The sequence below is a fragment of the Martes martes genome, assembly GCF_963455335.1.
Source record: "Martes martes genome assembly, chromosome: 3".
Classification (NCBI taxonomy): Eukaryota; Metazoa; Chordata; class Mammalia; order Carnivora; family Mustelidae; genus Martes; species Martes martes.
The window spans coordinates 130,182,742-130,203,151 of NC_137890.1; the positions used below are offsets into that span (position 1 = coordinate 130,182,742).

The 20,410-nt window shown below is 40.2% G+C and overlaps 1 protein-coding gene across 1 annotated transcript in view; it reads right to left on the reverse strand.

The window, feature by feature from the left end:
- The window catches only part of MYO3B (myosin IIIB), a gene marked incomplete at both ends in the record, with an annotated part of 377,682 nt that overhangs the window by 202,490 nt on the left and 154,782 nt on the right, over positions 1–20,410 (reverse strand). Inside the window, 9 exons of the mRNA XM_080799209.1 lie at positions 302–512; positions 1,248–1,374; positions 8,270–8,384; positions 8,728–8,826; positions 13,573–13,775; positions 14,607–14,690; positions 17,046–17,150; positions 17,672–17,788; positions 19,128–19,224. Of these exons, the coding sequence (XP_080655335.1) occupies positions 302–512; positions 1,248–1,374; positions 8,270–8,384; positions 8,728–8,826; positions 13,573–13,775; positions 14,607–14,690; positions 17,046–17,150; positions 17,672–17,788; positions 19,128–19,224 (1,158 nt within the window). The remainder of the gene's footprint in view (positions 1–301; positions 513–1,247; positions 1,375–8,269; positions 8,385–8,727; positions 8,827–13,572; positions 13,776–14,606; positions 14,691–17,045; positions 17,151–17,671; positions 17,789–19,127; positions 19,225–20,410) is intronic.

Sequence of the window (20,410 nt, forward strand, 5' to 3'; positions counted from 1 at the left end):
TTTTACAGAGGAGAAAACTGTGACTTAGAACATGGGAGCCAATCAAACTATACAGCTAAAATGCAAACGCAGTTGGCCCAGCTCCCAGATAAGCCTGTTCTCTTAAACACTACACTATGATAGCTGTCAGTCATGTGCCTCTTCCATTCTCCTGGATCCCCTTCTCCTTTCAAAGGAAAAGACCTGAGAGCTTCACTAAAGGAAACTCAGGAGAGGACCTAACACTTCCTCTTGCACATCCTGAGAGACATCGGGGCCACTGACAGCTCTCCCAAGGCCTCTGCTTCCTGAGGGAACTTGCCATATGCTTTTGTCTGGCTGCAGGAGTGTATTGATGCGATTGACAATCCAACTGAAGAGCCTCCCATACAGCGCTTTGGACATGGCATCTCGGACATCTGCAGCCCTGTCGACAGTATTGGCTCGGATGATGGTCTCACCACGGGTGACCACACAGTATGAGATAAGGGCCTCTTGGAGTTCTTCAGGGCTGATACAGAGAACGGAGGCAGCTGCAATAAAGGGTAATGATGACACCAGAGAATTTACTCATCCATCCATCCATCCATCCATCCATCCATTCAGCCAGCACTGACTCAATATCTACGATGTGCCAGGCTCTGCCTAGGCACTTCAGATGCAAAAGCAAGGAAGCCAGGTCCTTAACCCCAAGAAGTATCTGGATGGATACAGTATCTCCCAAGTGGTTCTGAAAGCTCTTCACAGGTGTTTGATGAGAAAAAGTGAGAGGAGATGGTCTTTGGTCAAAGAGTTGGGGACTGTATTCAAGAGTCATGAAGCATCTTAGTTTATTAAAGGCAGTGAAAGATGCTGCAGTTTAAGACAAAACGTGTTTATTTAAATCACTTTTTTTCTAATTCAGGGTTCTCATTCCTGTGTCACCAGTATTACCCTTAGAACTTTAAACAGGCGCTTGCTTGTCCCCTGCAGCTGCTGATACAGTGGATTCAGACAGGGATCCACCTCTTGCATTTTTTCAAAAAATTGTAGATGATTTTCAAAAGTAGCCAGTGTTGACACCACTGCCAGACCTGCTATGGAATTCTTTTTGGCAGAGCTTATGGAAAGAATACTGATGTTCCACAAGTCATCCTTTGGAAAATCCTAGTTAGTGAAAACACCCACACTATATTTCACAGCATCTCGAGAAACTACCAAGATGAACACTACCAAAGTGAAAGAAACATGCAATTTGGCTACACAGGGCACAGATATCAAACAATTACCATTTTCCAAAGCTTCAACATTGGGCACCTCACTTTTATCAGTTTGATGTTGAGAGGAAATAGCCGCAAACTCAATGCTTCCAATATTCAAAATCCCAGCCAAAATTCTGTACACTGAGTGCACCTCCTGAAAAGGACAGCAAAAACTGTGTTTGATCACTGCCAATCCAACAAACCACTAGCACTGCTAGCTGTCCACCAAAGACCAATACCCCTCTTTCCTGGGCACATGAACAAATTTCTAAAGCTCCCTTGCAGTTAGGCAGTGGAACTCAGTTCCCAACAAAGGAGCAAGTAGGATGATGTGGGCGAATTCAGAGCCCAGCCTTACGAAAGCAAACATGCCTCCTCCATGCTTTCTTTCCCATTATTGCTGGCTGGACCTCCCAACAACCCAGCCTCCCACACAGTTGTCTAGGATTCCTGAGACCAATGACTGCATGGAACAAAGTTGTTCTGCAACATGAACCTCTCACTTTGAAATGCTTCCATAAGGGACCACTGATCTTCTTTGTTCTTTAAGCCACCTTTAGCCATTTATCCTAACTAATACCAGCTCTAAATTCAGGTATGTTCTTTCTTCAAAATGAGAGAGGAGATGTTTCCTTTACCACTTTTGAATATAGCTTTTATGAAATAGTTATCAGGGGCACTGAACATTTTGAAGTTAAATAATAGAGTACAGAATTATGAATGAGGTCGGGAAATACTCTGACTCACTAGAAATTATCTGTGATATTCTGATATAATAAAAACATACATTTGGTCTTCATACTGATTTCTCGCACAAGAGCTAAACAACCCATGGAATTATGAGTAACAGGTGTTAAAGGAGTATCCTCTTATTCACAATAAGCCCCTCAACCGTAACCGAGTTTGTGCCAATGAAGTAACTCTTGAGGAATGGGGCCGGTTGCTAGAGACTACACATGTGGGTTGGAATTTTTGGCTGAACCATGGACTTCCATGAGTTAATCACCAACTGACAATAACTTAATCATTTATTCCCATGTAATGGAATAAATCTCTAATCGATGAAGTCCAGAACAATTTCAGGTTGTGAGAGGTGGTGAGAGAAGGTGGTACTCCCTTTCCCATTACCTTGCCCTATGCGTCTCTTCCATTTGGCTATTCCTGAGTTGCATCCTTTATAATAAACCAGTAATACTAAGTAAACTGTTTTCCCAAATTTTTTGAGTCCTTCTATCCAATTATTAAACTCAAGTTTGGGGTCTTGGAACTCTAAATCTCCCATTTTATAGCCACTAGGTCAGTAGGTGAACCCTAGGGCTTGCAATTAGTGTTGGAAGTGGGGCCAACCTTGTGGAACTGAGCCCCTAACTTGTGTGATCTGATGTTAAGTCCAGGTAGACAGTATCAGAAATGAACCGAATTGTAGGAGAATTGGTGTGAGGGGGAAAAAAACTCCATGCATTTGATGTCAGAAGTATTGTGAGTAAATGTAAATTATCTAAGTCCTATTTTTATATTGAAAGTTAAATACATAAGTAGCATTAATGGTTAAAAAAAAAAGTGTATTTACTTATTTAAACATATGCATTTCCGGTAGGTGAGACAAATATGCAGCCAGGAAATTTCTACATCTTATGCTTATAGATGGAGAAAGTACTTCCACAAAATACACTCAAGTGAGAAAGTTGATTTAGTACTATACATAGCAGCAAACTAATAGGAACTGTCATTAGACCATTGATAAAGGACTGTTCCCTTTATCTGTTCAGTGGAGTGAGCCCTCCACTGAACACAGACTGTAATAGTGACATCTGCTGGATACCTGATAATGCTACAGAGACAAATGAGGATTTTAAGCCAGGCTTCTACTACAGATAAACACTGTTCTTCAACCTTCTAAATCAAAGGCAAGATGTCATTTTTTGTGTGTCAAAAATTACTGTTTTAATCACACAACTTAAGACTGGCTAAGGAGAACATCTACCAAATGGGTTTTCTGGGACTAGTCTGGATTTAGCATGACAGACCTCATTACCTTGATCAATACAATGTGAGGTTTGGAAATGCAACAAGCAAGCAACTTCCCAGAGGGTAAACAGAGACTCTATAGCAGTGAGTTCTAGATCTGTTATTTCTGTGTCCGGTTATCTCAGAAAGTTAACTAAACCCTCAATACTCTTAGGAAAAAAAATGTGTTTACAGACACACACACACACACACACACACACACACACACACATACCCCTGATATGACAGTACAAGCCATGAATCCTCTCCAAATAGGGCTTCCAGGCATTTCACCACTGGTCGCCCAGGAAATGGCAGTTCCAGGCATTTCACCATTATCCCCAAAGGAAATAGCAGATCTGCTCTGGTTGTTTCTCTAGCAATATTCTCTTTAGCAAAATGCTCAGACATTTCCTCTTTTAAAAAAGAAAACTACCCATGACCTTTAGTGAAAACTTTAGGGTTCAAATACTGTGAATGACACAAGCTAATGACAGGCTGGGTCTCCTTCCTTGGCTCAGAGAGGGGAACTTGAGAAGGGTATCCAAAGCTGACCTCATTGTGGAGGAATCAATCTTAGGGTGATTTTTTTATGCTACCTTTCTAGTCTATTCCACTTGGCTCTTTAAGTCCTACCCTTGCATTATTAATTAGCTGGCCTAGGAACCTACATCCACCATTACATTGAAGTCAAAACATCACCCATGTACTCTATGGTAGAAGACAATCAGTAGTATGTTCATCTGAGGGATTACACCTCTCCTCCCCCGCCACCCCCGCACAGAACTTCTTGATCAAGCCTCTTCTTTTCTCCCTACACTAGCCTGATTTTTCACCTTCCTCACTTTGCTTATTTCCTCTTGCCTGGTCTCCAGCTATGCAGCCTTTCCTGGCATCCCTGCCTTTGCTACCAAATCTTGCTATGATGCTCTATCTTTTTATTTCTTAGGTTTCCAACTTACTATATGATAAACCAAAATAATGTCATTCAGGACAGGAAATACTATGAAGAAGATTAATGACTCCTCTAGCTGGTTTCCCAATTCATTGCTGGTGAGTATGAATTCGTTTTCACCAACAATCAGTAGAAGTGGGGAAGAAAGAGCCTTTCTCTATCAATATCCCATGCAGGATGAATGGTCTTTGCTGCTGCTGCTTTCTTCTTCTTTTTAAAGATTTTTTTAAAGATTTTATTTATTTGACAGAGAGAGAGAGAGAGCTTAAGTACAGGGAGTGACAGGCAGAAGGAGAGGAAGAAACAGACTCCCTGTTGAGCAGGGAGCCCGATGCAGGGCTCTATCCCAGACCCTGGGATCTTACCTGAGCCACTCAGGTGCCCCTCCTTTTTTCTTTTTCTCAGGAGACACTCCTTTCACTGTTTTAGGTATTCTTTCAATAAAGTTGAGGCTAAGTAGAAAATTGAAAAGCACCTTGGTTTTCTGTTAGCCTGGAGCTGATTAAGGAAATTGCTCCTAGCATGGTTTACAGCCCTTTCAAGGTAGTTGTTTCCCAATACCTTCCTAGGAACTGACCTGCCCTCTCAGTGTCTCTTTACCTTGTTTCCTTTTTATAAGTCTCTCTCTCTCTTTTTTTTAAACCAATTCTGCCCTAAGTACATTAGATCCAATTAAAGGGTCTTGTCCCTTAGGTGCTCTAGCCCAACACCTATCTTCAGGTCCTTTTCAAAGGCTCACAATATTTGTATCTTGAAAGCCAATGACTGGTTTAAAAAATTTGGGGGGGGGTATATCAATCATACATCAATAAAGTAGTGTTAAAAAAAAAAAGTCAATGGTAAGCCCTATTGTCTGTCATTAAGACATTGGAAATCCCCAATTTATATTTTCACATATAACCCTTCAGTCTCTCTTCAGCAATACTCTCCCAAATTCATCATCTATCTTGAAGAAAGGGAGAAAATTCTGCCCTAATCTCAAAGCCTTCTCCTTAACCTCTTCATCTGCAGTAAATATCCAATGTTGACCATCATGCAGATAACCTACCAAAAATGTTTCATGTAGTATTAAATATAAATATGTTATGATAATTCATATACCAGTAAGACAAGCATAATATTGAGCAAAAATAATATGGTTGACTCAAAAAAAATAGGACTCCAAAAGCCTGGATCTTCATAATAAAGTTTTAGGTATAATCCCACCCCACCCCTCACCCCTGCCCAATCCCCTGCAAAGAGCCATCATTGTTAGTGGAAGTCTCCTTCTACCAGGGAGGCTTCTTTGCAATAAAGTCAGGGTCAAGTGTTCTTTCAGATACTTTTGGCTGGTGTCCCAGAATTAAAATTCATGCTCCCGAGACCACACTGAGGTTTGCTACTCATAAAATTTTGCTGTAAGAGTTTGGGAGAATCTGAGTAATACTATGAACATTCCTGCAGGGAACTAATGACATTATAAGAAAGAAGAGTGACCATAATTTTGATTAAATTGACCAGTTCATTTAAGCTCTGTCTAGAAATGTCCCTCAGATAAACTTAAGAAAAGGTTCTGATACATCAGCTATTTGGCATCTGCTCCCTGACTACATTCTACTGAGTCTTTCTGAATTTAGCCAAACTATTTTGAGTTTATAAAGTGAATTGAGTGAATTCAGCAAAAAAAAGTTGTCTGTAGAAACACAAAGATATAACCAAAAAATTTAGGGTCAGAGAGATACGAGCCAACCTCTTCCTTCCATTTCCAAGGTTGCTAACTGACATAAGTTTATTTCCAATATGAATTAATATAGGACATGGTGAACATAAAAGCATATACATACACTTACATTCTGGTTATTCATTTTACAGTCCAGATCAGACAGAAATCAAGTATGTTTACCACTTTTTACATTTCTTTCTTTTCATATTTATTCATGCATTCATTCATTTCTACTCCACTTTTCTTCCACAAGGGTTAGAGAGAGCTTACTTCAAGGACACAGACGTGGCATATTTAATTTGTTTTGTTTTTAATTTTGTTTTCTTAAAATAGCATCTGTTTGATTACTATTTGCAGTATATTTCTATTATTAGAAAAGAGCCATTATAACCCTCTTTTAGAGCTAGGACCAATCTCTTCACAGTATTCTGTAACTATCTTTACAATCATTGAAAGCAAAATATTTTTAAGATTTTTATTTATTTCAGAGAAAGAGAATGTGCGTGCACACAGGCAGGAAGGGGGCAGAGGGAAGAGAGAGAGAGAGGGAGAGAATCTCAAGCAGACTCCACACTGAGCATGGAGCCTGACCTGGGGCTGGATCTCATGACCCTGAGATCATGACCTGAGCCAAAACAAAGAGTCTGACACTTAACCACCTGAGCCACCCAGGCACCCAGAAAGCCAAATATTATTAACCTTATGGCTAACTCTCTATCCTTTTATCCTGTACCCTTTAAAGGCAGTATGCTCCTGAACACTTTGGCATGACCCAGGTGACTTTAAATTGCTCTACTGCCATCTCTACCATGCTTGGACTCTTCTGGTGATGCATCTTGATAATAACCAGCTCCATAAATTAATAACCATAAAGGCCCTTTAATAAGGCTTGAACCTGTATAATTGCTCTCCTCTAAGGAGCCAAGGGAAATACAGTTCTGTTTTTATCTGACCTTTGGGATTTTCCACTGTCTGTCAGTCTAAAGTCAGTGGGAGGCCAAAAGAGAAAATTAACAGCTGCTCAGAAAAAAGGAAGGTATTATTATGACTGAAATCAGCCATGCTGGGGCGGGAAGGGCTGGCCAAACTCATTAGATTACAGAAGCAATCCTTTACCCAGAGTGGCTGTCCCAGGGTAACTGGAGTGTCTTGTAATCTAATCCCTTAAGATTTAACAGTCTCACCTACCTCCTAATCATTCACCACCTTTGTTGGAAAAGCAAAAGAATCTGTGTATTTTGCCAAATTGATGGCATGAAGCCCAGAAACTATGACATAAATGTATCACAGAATAATATTTGAACCTAGGGTTATAAATATCTTCTGTCACCCCTGGCATATATTTAATAGAGACAGCCTGTATCTAGAAAGGTAAGAATAGTACAATACTTAGAGCTAGAGGTAATAATGTGCATCTGCGTACCACAGAGAAGGAAGTGACTGCAAGAAAGTTGAAAAGCTTCAAATTAATTTGTTTTGGTGCATAAGGAACTACTAGCATAAATATATTTCTGTGGCTGGGTGTAACTTACATATCCCCATACTTCTATTACACAATTCACTTTAATGCCTGGAACAACCTCAACTCAAGAAAAGGGCAGTATTGCTTTGGTGTTTGTTATCATAGCTGTAGTGAACTGGTGACAACGGGAACAATTTGCAGGTATGAGGCTGTTATGACAGTATTTCTACTTTAATATTCACCTGTGCATCTTGTTTAAAATCAGATTCTGGTTCAGCCATTCTTAGATGGGCCTGGGAGTCTACAAGTCTGCATTCTTTCTTTTTATAGAGGGAGGACAGGGAGGGGCAGAGGGAGAGAAAATCTTAAGCAGACTCCACACCCAGCATGGAGTCCAACATGGGGTTTGATCCCACGACCCTGAAATCATGACCTGAGCCAAAATCAAGAGTCAGACATTTAACTAACTGAGTCATCCAGGCACTGGCCCCCCTTTTATATTTTTGAGCCTGATTTTTTTTTTTTTTAAGATTTATGTATTTGTTTGAGAGAGAGAGAGAGCATGCGGAACAGAAGGGCAGAGGGAGAGAGAGAGAATCTCAAGCAAACTCCCCACTGAGTGTGGAGTCCGACTTGGCGTTTGATCCCATGAGCCCAAGATCATGACCAGAGCTGAACTCAAAAGTCACACTTAATCCACTGAGCCATCCAGGTGCCCTGAGAGTCTGCATTTCTAACAAGCTCCCAGGTGAAGACAGTATTTCCGGTCCTCTGATTATATTTTGAGGAGCAAGAACTTATACATGATCAGATGACGGGGGAAAGGAAAAGATCCTCCTCCAAGTTAGAACATTCACATCTTCACTCACATTGATCCAAGAATATGAACACTTGAGTTTCTTTTTCTCTTGGCAATCACTTACCTTGTCAGTGAACCCTATAATTCTGAAGCAATGCTGAATTGCTTCAAATTGTCTTCTGTAAGACTCCTTGTTAGTTATGTCGTGTATCACCCTTCCAGTTTCATCGGCTATATACCTAAATGGGGTAGGACCAAATACAATGAGCATTGACTTGGCAAATGGCCCCCGAATACCAGGCCGTCACTGGGCTCCTTCTTTGCCGGGGCAATTCCCTTTCAGTCTAATAGTGAAGTGGAATAATGGTACACATGGCTGAGTAAAATGGCTACAGTTAAGTTTCCGAACTTTCTCGAAAATGAAAATGGTGAGATATAGTTCCTGCCATCTCATCCTGGGTATTTCAACTTAAGAGACTATCAGTATCCAGTTAGCAAAAACAGTTCCATTTATTTCTAAATTTTCTCAAATGCTAGTTACACATTCATTAAAAATCAACAACTAAAACCCCTGACACTTACCTAGGAGGCTTTTCCTCAGGAAGTCTGAACTCAGAAAGTTTCTTCTGGTGATAAAGACCAGCATAAATGTAGTAAAATATGTGAAAATTTTTCTCTCCCCTGAAAAAAGGGGGGAAAGGATATTATTAATAACATATTCTGCTTCTGCCCTTCAAGTAATTTATACCATTTCTGTTCTATGAAAAATATTATCCTGTGGCAAATTTGCATTTTCAAATACGCAAATTTAATAGGCCACAACCCAATTATAGAATAGGAATAGTGATAGGATTAGTAAAGTAATTGTCACAGTGTCACATTATTAAACACACTTATCTTTACATAGAAGTAGGTTTCAGAGAATGGAACATTCATATGTAACAGCTCAGGTTACACATGTTTAGAGATCTTTCTAGTACAGCCCAAATGACTAGCCTCTGTGCCACTTACTTTCTATTTGTAGTCCACATTGTTTAAGAGACAACTGTTATCCAGCTTAGAGAGCTATCAGCCATCTCCCTATTTTACTGGGGCCCCAGACAAGAAGTGAGTCTCCAGTCCTATGGCAAGTTAGGAGCAAAACTGGTCCCAGAACTGAGGTCTCCACTCTTTCAAACCTATATTCTTTCAAAGTGGCATGCACCAGTCCCCTGGTCTCCTGCTGTCTACCCTCTTTTAGCCATCAAGGTCCTTTCAGATCTGTGTTACTCTAAGTGTGGTCTGTGGATTGCTGTCAGTGTACATGTCTAGATATTTTATACCACACAACATTGCCATGACATCCATGAGTATAATAATTTTTTGGATAATTCATTTCCATTATATTTTACAAGGTATTAGTTCACAATGGATTGAGAAATTTTTAACTGGTCCTTTGGCATAGACAGTTTGAAAAAGCCCTGCTCTGGGTTCCTTTCCTTCCTCTGGAGGACAGACAGTCTCTTTTGTTGATATCCCTAGGATTTAGCAAATCCTCACCTTGGCCAACTTAGCTCTTTGGAAAGAAATCTTGTTTCTTTTCCTTGTTCTCTTCTGTGACATGGGCCCCACTCTTCCCTTCAGTTTCTCCTAGGTATTCTGGTCTTCCTTTGGTCATTTATTGTATCAAAGCTCTTCTCCTGTATTCTTACTTCTGTCCTGTATTCTAGATGCCTCTGCTTGCCATTTCTCACTCATTTGTTCCCTCAACTAATAAGTTTACCAAGTGCCAATCATGGTGGGATGGCACCATGTGCCAGGAATACAAGACTAGGAGATTTCAAACTTTCTGGAGCTTTTCTTCTAGTGACAGAGTTTGAGGAAACAGGGAAACCTGTGATGAGGGCTTTGAAACAAACAAAAGGCTGAGATGAAGAACAACGTTGGGGGATTAGGCCTACTTTTGTCAAGTCAGGAGAACGACTCTCTTAAGGAAATAACACTTAAGCCAAACATTGAAACATGAGAAGGGCCTGGAAGGAGCTACAGAAAGAAGGGGGAAAGCATTCCAAAGACAGGGAGCAACATATACACAAGGGCTCTGAGCATGACACCCACATAGAATAAAAAAAAAAAAAAAAAGCTAGTGAGAAGGGGGTGGGCAGGTGGGCAGGGCCAGCCCACACCAAGCCTTGTTAGGCCATAATGAGGACCTTGTTAATTAGGCAGTTAGAATTCTTTGAAGCATTTTAAACTGGACCCACGTTGCACTGTAAGTGTATGGCATGAGTAGATCCATGTTGAAAAAAGTACCTTCTAGCTGCAGGATGAAAACTAGACTATAAAAAGCCAAGATGGATACAAGGAGACCAATCAGGAGGTCCAGGTGAGACAGCAAGTGACTTGGATAGGTAGCGATGATAGTGATGATGGGGAACAAGGGTAAGCTTAAAGGTCTATTTTGAGGAATAAGTAAAAGAACATCCTGAGAGAATGAATGAAAGGCAGTGAGGGAAAGGGATCTGGATTCTGCCTCCTAGGTATCTAACTTGAGCATTTAGTTACTATACATCTATTCACAGAGATGGTAAAGTCCTTTTAGGGCTTTATGAATCAGTATGCGTGGTACAAATGCCACTTATTTTTTAAGCTCTGATAACAACATGGAGGCTTTGGCTGACCCATATTGGTCTTGCCTTCTTATAGTTTTTTTTTGCAGATATTTCTAGTTCTCAATTCTTCTGAACATTGCCTACCAATATCCACCCCTAGCATAAATTTAATTTAGTTTTCTCCCCTGTATATATCTGGTTTGGCTAGGTTTGGTTGCAATAACAAACATCCCACAAATGTTAGTGGCTTAAGAGAAGGTCACTTCTTGCTCAGAGTACATGTCCACTGAGGGCCAGCAAAGGGAAGGGGGCTGCACTCATCATAGTCACTCATGGGCCCAGGCTTATGAAGCAGCCACCATCTTACACTTTGCCAGAAGTTCTTGCCATTAAACGCTCATTTGCTAGAACTGGTCATATGACCACATCCAACCCCAGCATACCTAAAAGGGAAATCCCTCATGTGCCTAGAAGGGAGCAGACAAGAAAGCTTAGGTGAACAGGACCTTCACAAGCCCCATTTTCTTCCCTCATCCAATATTTCAGCCTATTTTACCTCAGCGCTGCTGTCATATTGAATAAATTTAAATAATCATAATGTTATGGTATATTAGATACCTATTATGTTTCAGATTCTATGTTTGGTATAAATCACATATCTCATTTGATTCTCATAATAGCCCTGTATGGGTGATTTTATTATGCCCTTTTTGCATATAAGGAAAGTAAGTTATGAGGATATTATATTAAGTGACATATACAACAAATGACATAGCTGTGATTGGAACTCTCTTCATATTATCTTTGCAAAAGACCGCTTTACATTTGTACACAGAAAACTGTATTTTCTGTTATGTCAGCGGTAGCTCCATAAATTTTAAAATCATCCTAATTTGGGGAGAAAGAAGCAAGGGACATCATAAAAATTAATCAAGAAGCCATAGGGAAGCTAAAATAACTGTCACTCTGTCTTTTTGTTCATTTGTTTAATTTGCACGCCAGCCCCTATTTTGTGAAGCAACTGCAAATGTGTGACAGAGGAGGACGCTTGAGTTCTGACCCCGGAACAAGTGCTGTGGATTGTCCTTGCACAGTAGCTCTTAGATTCATCGACCTCTCTCCACTGCTATGCTTTCGGTCCAGGCCAACATTCTGCCTCACAGGGATCTGGCAACAGACAGCCTCCTAATGGTCTCAACAGGATCCCTACTGCATCTCCAATCCATTCTCTCCACTGAAGCCAGAGCAGTCATTTGAAATGCAACTTGGGTTTTGTGACTCCTCTGCTTGAAAACATTAAATGGCTTCCTACTGCCTTTATTTTTGTTGAAGATTTTATTTATTTATTTGACAGAGAGAGCAAGTGAGAGAGCACAAGCATGGGGAGCAGCAGAAAGAGAGGGAGAAGCAGGCTCCCCACTAAGCGGGGAGCCTGATGCAGGGCTCGATCCCAGGACCCTGAGATCATGACCTGAGCCAAAGGCAGACACTTAACTGGCTGTGCCAGCCAGGCACACCCCTACTGCCTTTAGAATAAGGTTCAAAATCCCCAGCCTGGTTCCAAAGCCCAGACGAAATGATCTGGTCTCAAGCTCATCTTTACCTGTCTCCCTTACTGGGAGGAGCACCACCTTGTTTGCCAACCCATAGTGATCCTCAGAATCAGATTAACTGTCTCATACACAGGGAGCCCCTCTCTTCCTGGTCTAGCTTATGTGCCCTTCCTTCTCCTTTACCTTCACAGCACCTTATACTGTTTCCTAGGACTTATCCTAATCCTTCTGCCTTTAAGTTTATTTATTTGTTTAATGCCTGTGATCCTCCCTCCTCCCCAACCCCCACCCACTCTGAGCTCCATGAATATTGCCACCTTGTCTATTTTGCTTACTCCTGCAACTCCAGCAGGGAGCACAACGCTAGCAAACAACAAGCATTCAGTAGATAATTACTGAAAATACATGAATGGACCATGTTCCTAAGGAAGTCTGGGGTCCCGCAATAATAATAAAAAGCAAGGATAGCCCTCTAATAAACTGTACTGCACAAGGCACTTTTTGAAGTAACTTTATATACATGAAATCATTAATCTTCACAGAAAACCCATGAGGTAGTTACTACTGGCATCTCCATTTCACAGGTAAGTCACAGAGAGGTTAAGTGACATAACCAAGGGCAATAAATGTCAGAGCCAGCATTTGAATCCAGAGAATTCCATACTATTGATCACTGTTGCTAGACTGCTCTTCTTAAAACAAAATCTTTTTTTTTTCCTTTTCAATCTAGGGAAAAAAGTAGTATGTGGAATATGACCAATGCTTTTTTTAATAGTTCAATTTTAAGGTATCTAGTGATTTTTTCTGAAGATGTATTTACTTATTTGAGAGGGAGAACAGGGGCGGGGGAGGTGGATAGGGAGAGAGAGAGAGACTCTCAAGCAGATTCCAAGCCAAGTGTGGAGCCCGAAGCGGGGCTTGATCACAACTCTGAGATCATGGCCTGAGCTGAATGCTCAACCAGCTGTGCCACCCAGGTGCCCTGGTACCTAATGTTTTTAAAAGTGTTCACAATGTTTTAAATTCTCCCTGGCATAACCAAAAAATGAGCATACTAATTCCAAAGTACTCCCACCCCAACCCTTGTACTTGGTCTGCAAATATCTTTTAGGTTAAAAATTACCACTTATCCTTTGCTTAAATAATTCCTTATTCTTGGACAGCCTGGGGGTGGGTTGGGGGGCATGGATGCTAAGAAAAAGGTGAAACGGGGCCATTAAGATGACCAAAGCCTCCTGGTCTATCTTGCAGAGCAAAACAGAGTGACAAAATCATGCACCTACACTGCCTGTTTTATAACTCTGGATTTTTCAAGGAGATACTCAGAGATTCTTGCACCCATCACAGCTCCGGTTGGTGTAAACATCATTTCCAGATATTTTCCAAAACGGCTGGAATTGTCATTGATGGCAGTGCATGCATTTCCAAAGGCTTCCACCAGGGAGTTGACTTGCAGAATTTTCTCTCTCAAGGTCTGATTATTGGCCTGTGCCAAACAGACAACAGTCAAGAGGAGCTTCCAGAAATATGATCTTAGCAAAATTGCCAGGCATCCCTCCCTGCCCCCACAAATTCACATTATCCTTTTGGGAAGAACTTCACTTGGGGAAATTAGCATCAACCACCAGCACTGTTTTCTCAGACGAGCAACTCCCCAGGTGCACGGGCATCAGATGGGGCTAGATTAGGTTTTCAATTTTTACATCCAGTCACACTTCACTTAAAATCCTTGACAGATAAAATGCCTAAACAGTTTAGAAAGAGTTTTAAATAGAGAGATCCCATAGCTTTTCTCAGTCATCCATTATAACATTCAATAAACCTCATCTGTAGAAAATACTCCTTAAATTCTTAGTCTCATAATACACTAATTCTGAGTCTAAGAAACTGCTAGACTATTTTTAAGTCATTCCTTCAACGTCCTTTTCACCAAGCTAAAAATTTCCATTCCCTTCAACTTTTGCTCAGAGATTTCTGTTTTCCAATCCTTTAATCGCCTTAGTGGCTTTCCCTGAGCCTGTTCCTAGTGTTTAACCACTTTTGCTACTTAATGGCGAAATGTTTCTATTACATTGAAAACATAAAAAATTAATTGCTGATAATCTAGTAAATTCGTGCTGGCATTATTTTCCTCACTACGTGAAAGAGGGATGGCATGCTGACATCTTAAGAGGCCTTGCTATCAGGAAGTAAACATAATAAAGATGGAAGGTTTTTACATAACAACTAATAAAAACCAGTAGTTCCATCATTTATAAAATATGCAGTTACACTGGCAAGGATTCTAGCCATGACACATAAGACAGGTGGTCGATACCTTTCCCAAGAAAGTCAAATGCTGAACAATCAGGTGGGCACTTTCTGTCTTCCCAGAGCCACTTTCTCCACTGATGACAATGCACTGACACAGAAAAAGGAGTGAGAGTGAAGAATTCATAGCACAGTATGTTTAGGGATGGTTTTCATATAATATCCACCACTGTACACCTTCGTTTGTTCACTGAATGATTTATCTAAGGAATCTTTCCATTTCCATACACTGAGAACTTCTTCAACCTTTTCACTGTTGCTTGGTCCATTGTACGGATGTACCAGAGTCAATTTAACCAGTCTCATATTGATGGGTACATAAGGAGTATACTGCAATGAATAACCCTATATGTAGGGCATTATATTACATGCAGGCTCTTCTATAGAATAAATTCCTAGAAATGGGTTGCTGAAGTCAAGGATAAATACATTTATAAATTGGATAGGTAGTACCAAATTGCTTTCCTAGGGACTGGACCAATTCCCGAAAGTGCCTGTTCTCCTACAGCCTCACTAATAGGGTACGTTGGGTTTTTGCTAATTGGAAACGTAAGAGAACGGTCTTGGTCTCAAGACCAAGTGTAGTTTTAACTTGCATTTATTTTATTTTATGATGAGTGAGGCTGAGATCTTTTCACATGTTTAAAGTTATTCATATTTTCTTTTTTGTGACCATATCCTTTGCCTGTTTGTTTGGTTCACTCCTAGGGGCTCTTTATGTATCAAGAAGATTAGTGGATGTGGTATAATAAAAAAACATGTATTTGGTCTTTGTCTCTGGTCCCTGGCACAGAGCTCCTAAGACCCTTGGAACATCCTGAATCATAGCAGCAGTAGGACCATCTTTTGTTAGTCACAAAAAAGTCCCTTTCAACCAAACCTAACTGCTAACCAGGGGGTTCATGGTAGGGTCCAAGATAGCTTCCCAGTGGGTGCTGGTCACCAAAAAGACCAAATACATGATGAGAGAGTAGAAACTTTCAGCCCCCTCACCCCAACTTCTAGGGAGGAGAGAGGGACTAGAGATTGACTGAGTCATAAAAATTCTTAAACAACAAGATTCAGAGAGCTTCTGGTATGAACACTTTGAGAGGCTGGGAGGGGACGTGCCCAAAGAAGGCATGGAAGCTTTGCACCACCCCTCTCCCCTATATCTTGCCCTGGATAATCTCTTCCATTTGGCTGTTCCCGAGTTGTAACCTTATACTAAGCCAGTAAATTTAAGTAAAGTGTTTTCCTGAGTTCTGTGAGCTGTTCTAGTGAATTGTCAGACTTGAGGGTGGTTGTGGAAACCCCTGAATTTGTAGGCTGGGCAGAAGTGTGGGTAGCCTGGGTACCCCTTTTGTGGCTGGCATCTGAGATGGGGGCAGTCTTTGGGGCTGAGCCCTGACTATGTGGGATCTGTACTAACTCTGGGAAATGAGTATCAGAATTGAATGAATCAAACCGTTGGGCATCCAATTGCTGTTGGAGAATCGAAGAACTGGTTGGTGCTGGAAAAGACACAACCTTCAGTGTCAGAAAAAACCCAAAGGGGAAACTTCTCAAATTTAGAAATACATGTGTCTCTCTCCACTGACTCCCTCTCTATGAAATCTATGGACACTTCACAAGTCTTTGGAAAAGGTCAGAATGCAGAGAAGCCAAGTTTCTAACCTGGAAGTGAATCCATAGACTCTATTTTGTAACTCGCGCTGTTATAGTTTCATCTATTCCTTAACAAACCCAAAACTGGGACTTCACAGGTGTCAGAAAATTTACACACAGTAACTCTCTCGAAAAAATTTCTTACTCACTTTATTACTTGTATTTCAAACAGACTAAAGACACAAACTAAAATATACATAGTGAAAGTAAAGGAAGGGTTAAGGTTGGATATATCACCCCCTTGAGTTGAAGGTCCAAAAAGGGAAGCTGTATGGGTGAGCTTTGTAGTTAACTAGCATTGAGTTTAAAATCTGTTCAGTCTCTACCAAATCCACCACAATTTCTCACCAGTTAAATGGTGTGGGGCTTGATCATGGTCAACCTGTGTGCAATATTTCATACAAAAAATATCGAACCATGAAAATTCCGAGACCTTAATAAGAAGGAATTTCATTTATGTCATTCTACATTCTGTTTTTATTACAGTTGTAGTCACGTAATCAGGTTTGTGTTGGCTCTATGCTCTCATATTCATAGTAGAAACACTTATTACATTTTATCAGGGAAAATGAGTGCTTATGACGCCAATGCTTCATGTAGCTCCAAAAGAATTTTCACATTCTCTGGCTGCTGTAACTTTACCACCATTCCTGTACCACTGAGCCACTGTTTCATTTTCTATTTCCTTGAATCAGCACCAGCAACCAGAATGGAGTTTTCAGGAAGACATAAGAGCTGCAGAGGAAGACAGTACATGTCCTACTGGGTGAGTTGGCAGGGAAGGAAGGAGAGTTCTTACCTGGTCTTTGCTAAAAGTAACCATACATTGGTAAGCAGCATCTGCTGTTGCAAATATGTGGGGGGGATTTGAGGCACGTTTCACCCCATGATAAAGTCTGGAAAACTGAAGGGAAAAAAATTAATTTAAAGATAACGTCTAATGCACTGGTACCTGTTGCCCATGAAACCAAGGCTTTGTCACTTGTTAGGGGAATTATAGCATCAGAAAGGCTATTGAGCCACAGACTCTGGAGTCTACAGGCATAAGTTCAAATCCCAGTTCTTCACTTACTAGTTTCATGAGCTTTTGCATGGGAGTTAACTTCACCATACTAAGTCTCCTCATCTGCCAAACAGCTTTAATCATCATGCCTGCTTCACAAGATTACAAGGAGTGAGTGAGATAAGCCCATGTCTGGCATGTGGAAAGCACTAACTGAATGTTTGCTATTACCATTATATCTTGTTCTGAAAAGTTACCCACGAAATGGAAGAATGCCATCTGTGTTGTATTATCTTCTGCAGATTGGGGTATACACTGCTAAAGCAGCAGCAGTTTATTCTTGTTTTTCCCTTCTTTTCACTTTCCCTTGTGGTTTTTTAATTTCCTATTAAGGAGCAACATGCTCTTACAGCACCCCTTACCTGTGGAGAGTATATGCTTAGATTCTGGAAGGGGTTTAAGGCAATTAAGATGTCTCCAACATATGTGTAGATCACCAAGTCCATGTAACGCTTTTGCAACTGACGAATAATTGTATCCTAAGAAGAGGATAGATAGTACTGAGAGTAAACACTATTTCTAACCAAGAAAGAATTCTAAAAATAACAAATTTAGCCTCATAAGAATTTTTTTTCTAAAAGAGGAAAGTAGCAATTTAAATCATACAGTGACCCTAAGGATCCTCAATGAAGATTTTTGGCTTGGAAGAAGAAAAAAAAATAGGAATATGCTGAAAGAATAAGGCCTACTTAGGACTTGCTAAAGGACATTGAGATAGCCAACAAGGGTTTTATTCATTATTACGAAGAACTTGTCTTATCCAATCAAAATGCTCTACTTAGAATTTGGTTTAATAAAAGTATAGAAAAAATAGTAACTTCTTTTCTAAAAGCATTACACTTAAAATTTATGTAGTGGGAATATGGAATTGAACACTTCTATGTTACACTTTAGTGATTCATGCATTGTAGTTAAAGGTCTCTGGAGTTAGAATCAGCAAAAGCAGTTCCAGTGCAATTAACAGCTCTATTAAACATGCATACTTTAAATGGAGATTATCACAGTTTTCAAATTTAGAACTCAAGCTGTATTATCCTCCACTATTTCCCTAAATAAAGCTACTCTTTATGAAGAACAAACAACTATCTTTTTTTAAAATTAACATAGAATGTATTATTTGCCCCAGGGGTACAGGTCTGTGAATCATCAGTCTTACACAACTCAGAGCACTTACCATAGCACATACCCTCCCCAGGGCCCATCACCCAGCCACCACATCCTCCCATCCCCCTGCCTCCAGCAACCCTCAGTTTGTTTCCTGAGATTAAGAGTCTCTTATGGTTTGCCTCCCTCCCTGGTCCTATCTTGTTTCATTTTTTCCCTCCCTTTCCCCTAAGATCCACTCCCCACACTGGCCCTGCCTCTCAAATTCCTCATATCAGAGAGATCATGTGATAATTGTCTTTCTCTGACTTATTTCACTTAGCATAATACCCTCTAGTTCCATCCACATCATTGCAAATGGCAAGATTTTGACAAACAACTATCTTGACTTCAGAGTTAAACTGCACTTTCTCTAAAACAGAAAATAATTTCTGGTGATGTAATAAATCATTTAGGCTTACAATATAAAGGGCTGTATTGGAAAAAATTCAAATCCTTTCCTCTTCATCATTTAGGACATTTGGGGGACTATAAATGAACACAACACAGGACCACAGTCACAGCAACCAAATGCTCCATGAGCTTCACCTCAAGGCTATACAAACAATTAAATTTTCATGCGACCTTAGGAGAACATGGTCTACAAGAAAGAGGTCAGATCATTCACATGAAACAAATGTCAGCAGTGAGAATTGCCTACTAAATATTTAGTACCTCATCCAGAACCTCTAAATTGACCAAGTCATCCTCAAGGAAGTATTTTTCAGCATCTTCCACATGATAGGGTCTTCTGGTATGCATTCTTTCATGCCTAGAAATTTATGCAGAGAACGTTGGCATTAATATAGTAAGAACTGTAGCAGAATGTAGACCACGAGAATGTTTCATTCACAATCTTCCCACATGTGTTCAGAGACTTCAGTGATGGGGACAGAAAGAGCAAGTTCAGTCCAGGTCCCCAAGCCCTAGGGCCCTCTCCCTGTGGCTGTAGAGCTATCCAGGGCAAGGTGAGCTCCAGACCTCAAGCCTCCTTTCTACCACAGTGAGGAATATTGCCGAATGGGCCCATCTAATATTTCTCTTTGCTCTTCTTTAATGCCAACCACAACTTTTCCAGAAATAAGTATCTCATGTTCTTTCTGCTCATTGGGAGGAATATAATCCTCACCCAGGTACTGCCCTTGAGGTCCCCTCGTGTTATCCACCAGCATCAACCCCAACTTTTTGAAAAATATTTAAAACTGAGAGAATAAGCAAGCAAATATCAATAAATAAAAAATGTTTACATTTTACCTTATTTATTTGAAATCTCTGTTACCCATGTTTTATCCCACTCCCCTTTCCTGAATGACTACTATTTGGTGGGTATCCTTCCAGTCTATTTTTTAAATACTGGTCATGCACGTGAGCCATATACATATTCTGTATGTTGCTTATAAAAATGATATACTGTTTCATTCTGCACAATTGTTTTTTTCCACTCAACATTATGATTTTTTAAACTATATACATATACACATTTCGGTCACTTCAATCACTGGGTAATGTTACGTCATATGAATATATACCAATTTATTTACTCAGTCCTATGATCATCAACACTTAGATTGATTCCGATTTTTGCTATTTAAAAATAAAGCAACACTGAATATCTTTATATGTATCCCCTTGTGTACATATGTGAGATTTTTCTCTTGGGGGCATTATTCCACAAGCATTTAAAAAATCTGGTTGGCAAAAATTAAAAAAAACAAAAACAAAAAACTTGGTTGGCAAACAATGCCAATCCCCTTTAGCATACCAAAATATAGTTCTTTAAGGTATAAAATCAGTTCAAGTCAAAGTAGGCCTTCCTGTAATTCCTTCATAAAGGTATCACTAGTCAGTATGGTATAGGGGGAAAGCAGCAGCTTAGAAGTTAAAAGCTCTGGGTCCTCATCTCAGGGTTCTGAGGAATGTGTGGGCCACTGAGCAATCAGCCTGCATCTCAGTTTTCT